Genomic DNA, 10,212 nt, shown 5'->3' on the forward strand with positions numbered 1-10,212 from the left:
TCAAGGAGGCCCGGGGTTTGAACCGTGGACCTCCCCATGTGGTAGGCAGATACCCTAACCACTGGGCCAAGTCCACTTCCCTATATGGACATTTTTAAAAGACGCCTAAGATATTTGACTATAAATTTTATATGGAGAGTAAATTCATATATGCTGAAAAAATTAAATGACCTTATGGCTAATGTAGATATTAAGTGCTATGTTTTTTTCCTAATTTTTGAACAGGAGTGCCCAACAAAGAGAATGGAGGAGGCTGTCCTAATCAACCAAACTTCTGTGGTGACATATTTTAGGCTTAGAGGTTTATCTGTAAATCAGAAGGTGCAGATGTTTGTGTTTGCCATGTTCCTTATTTTCTATGTTCTGACACTTTTTGGAAACATCCTCATTGTCATCACCATTATCTATGACCATCGGCTCCATACCCCCATGTATTTCTTTCTCAGCAACCTGTCCTTTATCGATGTCTGCCACTCTACTGTCACTGTCCCCAAGATGTTGGTAGACACCTGGTCAGAGGAGAAACTCATCCCCTTTGATGCCTGTGTGACACAGATGTTCTTCCTGCACCTCTTTGCCTGCACAGAGATCTTCCTCCTCACTGTCATGGCCTATGATCGGTATGTGGCCATTTGCAAACCTCTGCAGTACATGACAGTGATGAACTGGAAGGTATGTGTGCTGCTGGCTGTGGCCCTCTGGACGGGGGGGGGCGTGCACTCCATAGCCCTGACCTCCCTCACCATCAAGCTGCCCTTTTGTGGGCCTGATGAAATTGACAACTTCTTCTGTGATGTCCCTCAGGTTGTCAAACTGGCCTGCACTGATACTTACATCCTTGAGATCCTCATTGTTTCCAACAGTGGTCTGATCTCTGTGGTCTGTTTCGTGGTCCTCGTAGTGTCCTATGCAGTCATCCTGGTAAATCTGAGACAGCGAATCTCCGAGGGCAGGCGGAAAGCCCTGTCCACCTGTGCAGCCCACCTCACCGTAGTCACGCTGTTCCTGGGACACTGCATCTTCATCTACTCCCGACCATCCATTAGCCTCCCAGAGGACAAGGTGGTGTCCGCATTTTTTACTGTTATTACCCCACTGCTAAACCCCATCATCTATACACTGAGGAATGAAGACATGAAGAATGCCTTGAACAAGTTAATGGGGAGAAAGGAAGGGAAAGAAGAAAAGTGAAAATGGCTAAGAATTTAGTATACCTGGTATTCCAAATCAAAGAAATATCTTGCAAGGACTAAGATAACATACAATATTTATCAGACTACATTAGTCATAAAATCAGCCTCTGGTTTAATATCTGACAGTCATAGCAAAAGTAATAATTTTTACTATCTTCCAAATGCTAGAAATTGTTCTGGATTATTCACATCTACTTAATTCTCCTAACAACCATGTGACATAGGTGTTATTATCCTTATTTATAAATGAGAAACCTGAATCTCAAAGATAACAGGCTGCATGCCCATGGTCACCCAGCTAGGATATGATGAAGGCAGGATTTGAACCCAAGTGTATTAATAGCAACTCATGTTATTTTCATTATGCCAATCTGCCTCACCCTGATCTTGTCTTAAGGTAATAACCAGGTCTAAACAAAACTTCAGATTTCTTGGCAGTCCTTGCTTACTTCATTTACTCAGACACTTGCCTATACAGTTTAGCAAACCCTGGTAAGTCAGGCAACCTGAGCTTGCTATGACTCCTATGACTTAGAAGATTTCAAGCCATTGAAGTTATTGTTACCCTCAAGTGGCCAGGTAACAGCCTAACATCAAAGCAAAGATATGGAGATGTTTTATTACTCAATATTTCAACAAATAATTACTGAGCATTTACTATGTGCTGAGTACTAGGTTTGTAATAATAAATAAAACTCGTTCATAGAGTTTACAGTCTAGTGAAGATAGTAAACAAAAATATAAGCAAATAAAATGTAATTACAGATTGTGATGGACGCTATTTAAAAAATAGTGCAGTGTTGTTTCAGAGTTATTGAAGGGACTGTCCTAAGATTGGGTGGTCAAAGAGAGCTTCACTGAAGAAATAACATTTACTTTATGATCTGAAAGATGAAAATGAGTCAACCATGAGAAAAGGGATGTGACAATATTTTAGGCAGAGGAAATAGCAGCGGGAAAGACCTTGTCTTGTACCAAAAATGAATAAGCAGTGTGGTTGCACCTTAGATTGTGAGGGGTAGCCTTGGGGCAGAGAGAGTAAAAATGAAATCTTTCCAGTCCTCTCAATGAGTTTAGAATCTTTTTGAGGGCAATGGGAAGCCATCAGAACGATTTAAGCATATATGTGGCATGATATGATTTATGTTTTAATGAAATTACTCCAGTTGATATGTAGAGGATTCATCCAACTAAGTATTCATTACTAAGCACTTAACATTCACCCAGGTATGTACTAAGAGCTCAGAGAACGTACTGGGTGTACTAGATTGAATAAAATATGGATCTTCAATCTAGTTGTGATGACAGTCACACGTGATAACATTGTGATAAGAGCTTTAAAAGTGGTATATGTCAAGTGACTTGGGAAGATAGAATATAGGAAGAGTATATTCCAGGCAAAGGAGTCTCAAATTCTTGTATGCAAAGGAATATACCATATTAGGAATCAACAGTTCACTCTGTGAGAAGTGATGCAACTGGAATTTCTTAGGCAATAGTGAGGTGTGATCAAGAAACCTTCGAGCTACAAGATCCATTGCATATTTTATGCTAATTTTGCCAGGTTTGTATTGGGAATGAAAATCAAGACTCAGATATGGTTATGAAGACATTCCATAGAGTTTTCTGGGTAGCAGAAGTTAACTTGCAACAGACAAATATAAGAATTAATAGAGTAGACTCTTTTCCAAGATATCTTTCTACTTATTATGAAACTACATTCATGTGGACAGGTTGCTGGAGTAAATGAGCTCAACATGAGAATTGTAGAATTTGTAGGAAAGAAATGCTCTTTATTAAAGTCAGTGGCAGACAATAAGGAGAAATAGCCTACCATAGGGGCCAAAGAGAACCATCTTGTGCAGCAAGCACATAAAATATGATAGACAAGGTAGTAATCCATGGTAATCTTCGATAATGTAGCTGGTAAAACTATAGGGCCAACAAGGTTGTGTTTGCTTATTGGTTTGTTTGTTTCTTTTTCATAGTAGCATGCAAAATTCCTAATAATACCCATTTTCAATCACATTAATCTTCACAACTGTCTGGAGAGATAAAATAAAACATTTATTATTATTTATCCTTTTCACAGAAAACATTTTTAGACAGCACAAAATAAGATAATGAAGATTGTCACTGAATAATAGAGGAGTAAAGAAAAAAGGAATATATGTTGTTTCTTGATTCCATGGTTTACTTTCTATAAAAGGGAGTGGAGATCATCATTTACCCATATAGGAATATTTCCTGCAAAGTTGTACTTAACAATTCAATTCCTTAGGTTACAACCTATTACCATGCGATAGATTAACTGATATTGCTGATACAAATAAACAAAGCATTGGGAATTTATTTCTGCACAATATGTACTAATAGATATTAAAAGGAATTTATTTCTGCCCAATATGAACTAATAGATATTAAGAGGCCAGAAAATAGAGGCATATTTAGATGCAGAAATTTTTCTAACTTTTTCAAAGTGTGTGTAGTTATACTTGAACTTCATTTTTAAATAATTATATAAAAATCTTATTTTGACTTTGTTTTCACATAAGAATTTTAGGGTACTGACAACATGCTACATTTGTTTGTCAATTTGAAGTAATATTTAGATATTTTCATGAGCACCTCCCAGTTTGATGAATTGATTTTTGTGCTTTTGATTATATTCTGTAATTTCAAATATTTCTTAGCTTATGGCCAGAGTTACCAGGTCATCCACTATGTACTGTGTGTGCCTGTGGTATGTGGATTCCTCATCTGGCCTCCAGAATACACTTAGACAATATTTCTACAAGTTAACAAAACATCCATAGACTAATAACTCAAGGGTCAAATCAATTCTAATTCCAAAATAAGCACAAAAAAGAGCAGATTTATTTTTTAGTTTATTTTTTAATTTTTAAAGATGCTTTAGATTACATAAACGTTACAACAAAAATATAGTGGATTCCCATATACATCACCCCTTCCCCTCCCACACTTCCCACATTAACAACATCCTTCATTAGTGTGATACATGTGTTACAACACATATTGAAGCACTGCTACTAAACATGGACTACAATTTCCACTATAGTTTACATTTTGCACTGCACAATTTTATAGGTTTTGACAAAATGTATAATGACCTGTACCCATCATTGCAATGTCATGCAGGGCAATTCTCATGTCTTCAAAGTACCCCCATGTTACACCAATTCTGCCTGTATACAAGTTCTTCCATTGCCAGAATAATCTTAAGTCTACCTAAGGCCAAAGTTGCATTTCCCCCCTTAGGTTTGTTCAGTCCTCAGTCTTGAAGATTTTGGGATTGTGATGCCACTCTGCTTCCATCTGAGAGGGGGCTTAGATCCCATGGGGAGATGGATGGAACTGTCTTCCTTGCAGTGGTATGTACTATGTTTTTTGGGATGGGTGTTGTCCATCATCATCTTTTTGTTAGTTGGCCCCAGTGAGTCCAATGAACTGGAGAATAGGTGTTGCAACTCTTGCTGAGATTCGGGGCTCAACCAGCATATGAACAGAACAAAGATTTAGGTCTCTGGGACATACACTAATGTGTATAGTGCTAATTATTAGGTTCAAATAAAAGAGGCAGAAGAGCCATGTGTAGGAAACTATAAATGAGTCTAATGCTGCTACACTGTAAGCATAAATTCCAGAGTAAGGAATTTATTAGATAAAATTAGACAAATTTATCTAATTTATAAAAATCACTTTTTTGTGATCTTTACTCCTCTATTATTCAGTGACAATCTTCATTATCTTATTTTGTGCTGTCTAAAAATGTTTTCTGTGAAAAGGATAGTGTATTTTAACTCCCAATTGTTTCATTCATGTTACTAACAGTGAAAACTATCTACAAATCTCTAAAGCATTATGTGCAAGCTTCAGATACGGGAGGATAAGGAAAGTATGTATGGTTATTTTCTAGAGATTTGATACTCAGAATGGGACCTTAGGTTCAGCAGAATCAGCATCACCTGGAAATTTGTTAGAAATGCAGAATCACAGGCCCCAACCCAGACCTACTCAATCCAAATCTGCATTTTAACAAGATTCCTAAATGATTAGTACATATACTATATTTAAGAAACATGGTTCTTGACCACAGTGTGTTGTAGGACTAAAAGAATCAATGTTAGAAAACACAGGTAGCAGGAGTAACACGGGAAACTGGTTAGCCAGCCTGGGATGCTAAAGCAGGAAAATAAGGACCAGAGTCTGGGTTCAGCTGGGTCATTAGTGCTTTAAATTATCAGGATATCTCAGTTACCCATACAGTTCTCTTTTTTTCTCATATCCTGGGGTCCCTATGATTATCTAAGTCACAATGTTGTAAGAGTCATATTTTAATAATCATGCAGACATCTTTATTTCAAAAAGAAAGATTCCCCCAGTACTATGCAGCTCATATGCAAGATAACGCAGACCATTACCATTTAAATAAAGTCTAAGTTTCTAGTCCAGTCATTAAAAACACTCCAAAATTTTCATTCCCCTTCCCAGGTCTATATTCCTCACCATACCTCCACTCATTCTATTATCCAAGCATAATTAATCCACACTCCTTTGCTTTCACATCTCCATTCTTTTGCTGTCTGAATCCTTTTTCTGTCTCTAGTGTCATAAGTCCAATTTTTACACATCCTTCCATTCAGTCTTAAAACCAACTCCTTCCTGAATCCGTCTCTGCTTTCTCCAGCAGGAATTTATTTATTCCACTACTGGACTCTCTCCAAAATCTATCTGTACCTTTCTTATGACCCTTACCACTTTCTCTTTTGTATTTTAGTAATTTGTGTGCCTACAACATTAGGATCTCAGACCAGTTCATATATTTTTAATCAATTTTATGGATACATACTAATAAAACATAAATCCATCCAAAGTGTACAATCAATGGTATTTGATGTAATCACATATTTGTGCATTCGTTACTTCAAACAGTCATAGAGCACTTTTATTACTCCAATAATAATAATAAACAAAAAACAAGTAAACAAAACTCATCACCTCAATCTCTCTATGCTTCCCCTGCTGTACATAACTGCTATTCTTTTTCCTTCTCTCTGGTATATTTGTATTTATATTTTGTAAAAAGAGTGTTATACATGAAATATCACCCATGTTCATGTTTTATATGAGGTTTTACTATCTTACATTACACTTTTTAGCTTTCATTCTAGATTATTCTTTTCAACCACTGTTGTACCCTTACAATAGCTCTGCTAGTTACAAACACCATGATATGCTTTCACCATTCCTATTCATTTCCAAAGATTTACAAACAACCTTTTTATCAATTCTGTACAGATCAACCCTCAGTTTTCCATTCTCTGCCCTCCTTCTATTTTCTGGTGGCCTATACTCTATTAATTCCATGAGTTTACACAATATATTTAATTTACAATAGTGCAGCCATATAGTATTTGTCTTTTTGTGTCTGGCTTGCTTCACTCAACATAATGTCCTCCAGTTCATCCATGTTGTCATATGCTTCACGGCTTCATTTCTTCTTACCAGTGCATAATATTCCATCATGTATATACACCACAATTTGCTTATCCATTCATCAGTTGATAGACTCTTGGGTTGTTTCCAACTTTTGGCAATTGTGAATAACACTGCTATGAACTTCAGTGTGCAGATGTCTGTTCATATCTCATCTCAGTTCTTTTGGTTATATACCAAGTAATGGTATTACCAGGCCACATGGTAAATCTATATTCAACTTCCTTAGGAACTGACAAATAGTCCTCTGCAGTGGCTGTACCATTCTACATTCCCACCAACACTGAACAAGCATTCCTATCTCTCCACATCCTCTCCAAAATTTATAGTTTTCCAACTTTTTAATAGTGGTCAGTCTAATAAATGTGAAATGATATCTTTTTGTGCTTTTGATTTATATTTCCATAATCACTGGTGATGTTGAACATTTCTTCACATGTCTCTTTGCCATTTGTAATTCTTTTTTGGACAATTGTCTTTGGCCCATTTTTAACTGGGTAGTTTGTCTTTTTATTGTTGAGTTGTATGATATCTTTGTATATCATGGATATGAAACCCTTATCAGACATGTGATTGCCAAATATTTTCTCCCATAGAGTCAGCTGACTTTCCATCCTTTTGACAAAGTCCTTTCAGGTGCATAAGTCTTTAATTTTGAGGAGGTCCCATTTATCTATTTGTTCTTTTGTTGATCATGCTTCAGGTGTAAGGTTTAAGAAACTACCACCTACCATGAGATCTTGAAGATGTTTTCCTACATTTTCTTCTAGGAGTTTTATGGTTCTCACTTTTATATTTAGCTTATTGATCCATTTTGAGTTAATTTTTGCATAAGGTGTGAGAAAAGGGGTCCCTTTCTTTCCTTTGGATATGGATATCCAGTTCTCACAGAACCATTTGCTGAATAGAATGTTCTGGCCCAGCTGGAAGGGCTTGACTGCCTTGTCAAAAACCACTTGATTGTAAATGTGAGAGACTATTTCTGATTTTTCAATGCAATTCTACTGGTCATTGTGTCTGTCTTTATGCCAGTACCATGCTGTTTTTATCACTTTAGCCAAGTAATATGCTTTAAAGCCCAGAAGTAAAAGTCATCCAACTTTGTTCTTCTTTTTTAAGATTTTTTTGACTACTTGGAGTCCCTTACACTTCTAAATAAATTTGATAATTGGTTTTTCCATTTTTGCAAAAGAGACTGTTGGGATCTTTATTGGGATTGTGTTGAATCTGAAAGAAGAGATTTATTCTTTCTATAGAAGGTTGGTACATATACAACATTCATTTTATAAACATTTGCAACTTCCCACTCTATTCCAGATGCTATGCTAGGGATGCAAATACGAAAAGGCACAAAGAAGTGATGACCTTGATCTCCTCCACCCCTAATCTCCATAATCCTATGACATTTTCAATAAATAAGAAAAAGTAACAAGAGATATGAAAAAAGCCTAGAAAGCTACAAGTCATAATCTCAAGCATCTTAAAGAATCCTGGAGAATGTGTGTGTCTGCATGGGTGTGCTTTTGTGTATGTGAGAGTGTGAGTGTGTGTATAGATGCCTTCATAATAAGCAAAACATTGAAAACACTATGGAGTCCTGAGACAGAAGGCAGATTAAAATGATTCTCATAAGTTAAAAGCCCTTTAGAAAACCTGTAAACACATACTTATGTGACATAATCAGACAAGTGGTTGAGAAAGGGTCATGCTTGGTACCATGTATATGCATGCATATATGTGCAAACCCATAAAAAGCTTAGGAGGGAAGCAGACTTGGCCCAGTGGTTAGGGCGTCCATCTATCACATGGGAGGTCCGCGGTTCAAACCCTGGGCCTCCTTGACCCATGTGGAGCTGGCCCATGGGTAGTGCTGATGCGCACAAGGAGTGCCGTGCCATGCAGGGGTGTCCCCCACATAGGGGAGCCCCACGCGCAAGGAGTGCACCCCATAAGGATAGCCGCCCAGCACAAAAGAAAGTTCAGCCTGCCCAGGAATGGTGCCAGACACACGGAAAGGTGACACAACAAGATGACGCAATAAAAAGAAACACAGATTCCCATGCCACTGACAACAACAGAAGCAGACAAAGAAGAACAGCAGCAGGTGGACATAGAAAACAGACAACTGAGGTTGGGGGGGAAGGGGAGAGAAATAAAATAAATAAATCTTTTTTAAAAAAAGCTTAGTAAACAATGCACATAAAGAGCTGGTAAAACTTACACAATTGCTCCAATTATTCAGGGATGATTTGGCTATATGCTATAATATTCCTTCATTCATTCTTTTCAGAATTCTTTCTAGAAGTAAAACAGAAAAAAGCAAAAATTTTAATGACACAAAATGAAAAAACTCTGATTTGGATATTAATTCTAATTTTAAGTTTAAATTTTTTATTAAGAAAATATTTTTTAAATTTTGAGAACTCATTGTCAAATCAGAGCTAGTTAGTCTTAGAAGTTCTATTGCTATCCAGCTTAACTAATAAACATTGTCAAACAAAAACCTATTTTGTGAGTTAATACATATAAAAAGTTGGATTGTGTTTCTTTTTTTTACTTCTTTAAACAAATCATATATAGTATGTCTGGGCCCATTTAGGCAAATCACAATCCTTATCTGGAAAGCAGGTAATAACTCTAATCTTTTAATTACCTTCCTTACAATGGTCTTCAAGATGAGAATGTGGTGAAATTTAAAAATACAGGCTCTTTCCCTGACACCGCGGAGCTATGTGGAGGCGGAGGCTCGGGAGAGTTCAAGATTCAGCTCCACCCTGGTAACCCACCGCCATGGCCGAGGAAGGCATTGTTACTGAAGGTATAATGGACGTCAACACTGCATTACAAGAGGTGCTAAAAACTGCCCTCATCCACGATGGCCTAGCACGTGGGATCCGCGAAGCTGGGAAAGCCTTAGACAAGAGCCAAGCCCATCTTTGTGTGCTTGCCTCCAACTGTGATGAACCCATGTATGTCAAGGTGGTGGAGGCCCTTTGTGCTGAGCACCAAATCAACCTAATTAAGGTTGACGACAACAAGAAACTAGGCGAATGGGTAGGCCTCTGTAAAATCGACAGAGAGGGCAAACCCCGTAAAGTAGTTGGCTGCAGTTGCATGGTTGTTAAGGACTATGGCAAAGAATCTCAGGCCAAGGATGTCATCGAAGAATATTTCAAATGCAAGAAATGAACAAATAAAAAACTTTGCTCTCATTCTTCATCTCTGGGTTTTTGTTTGGGGCAGTAAAGTAAGTCAGACCTGTAAGGATTAATAAATTGCTGTCCTAAAGGAGGAGAGTGAGTAGGTCAAGGCAAAAGCTGGGCAAAAATAGATTGAAGATGGGGTAATATTGTATCTGGACTGTGAGCCACTAGAAGTAATGACATGTTCAGGAGTCATCCTCAAAGTCAAGATGGCCATTATTTCTCTTTCGATAGTGTCTAGCGATGTTGGGAAGCGGACTTGGCCCAGTGGTTAGGGCATCCGTTTACCACACGTAAGG

The 10,212-nt window shown here is 37.5% G+C and overlaps 2 protein-coding genes across 2 annotated transcripts; both read left to right on the plus strand.

Annotated features, from left to right (window-relative positions):
• Positions 1–243: 243 nt before the first annotated feature.
• Positions 244–1,191, plus strand: LOC101421579 (olfactory receptor 4E1). Its single transcript, XM_004482331.1, has one exon. It carries the CDS (start codon positions 244–246, stop codon positions 1,189–1,191), a length of 948 nt encoding a protein of 315 aa, XP_004482388.1.
• Positions 1,192–9,493: 8,302 nt separating this feature from the next.
• LOC101421138 (small ribosomal subunit protein eS12-like) lies at positions 9,494–9,913 on the plus strand. The gene has a single exon (XM_058293749.1). It carries the CDS (start codon positions 9,501–9,503, stop codon positions 9,897–9,899), a length of 399 nt encoding a protein of 132 aa, XP_058149732.1. The 5' UTR covers positions 9,494–9,500; the 3' UTR covers positions 9,900–9,913.
• Positions 9,914–10,212: the final 299 nt, after the last annotated feature.

This window comes from Dasypus novemcinctus, chromosome 3 (genome assembly GCF_030445035.2).
Source record: "Dasypus novemcinctus isolate mDasNov1 chromosome 3, mDasNov1.1.hap2, whole genome shotgun sequence".
In the NCBI taxonomy this organism is placed as follows: Eukaryota; Metazoa; Chordata; class Mammalia; order Cingulata; family Dasypodidae; genus Dasypus; species Dasypus novemcinctus.

Coding starts and splice junctions, on each gene's coding strand:
- LOC101421138 (XM_058293749.1), top strand. CDS start 9,501: ATGGCCGAGGAAGGCATTGTTACTGAAGGTATAATGGACGTCAACACT.
- LOC101421579 (XM_004482331.1), top strand. CDS start 244: ATGGAGGAGGCTGTCCTAATCAACCAAACTTCTGTGGTGACATATTTT.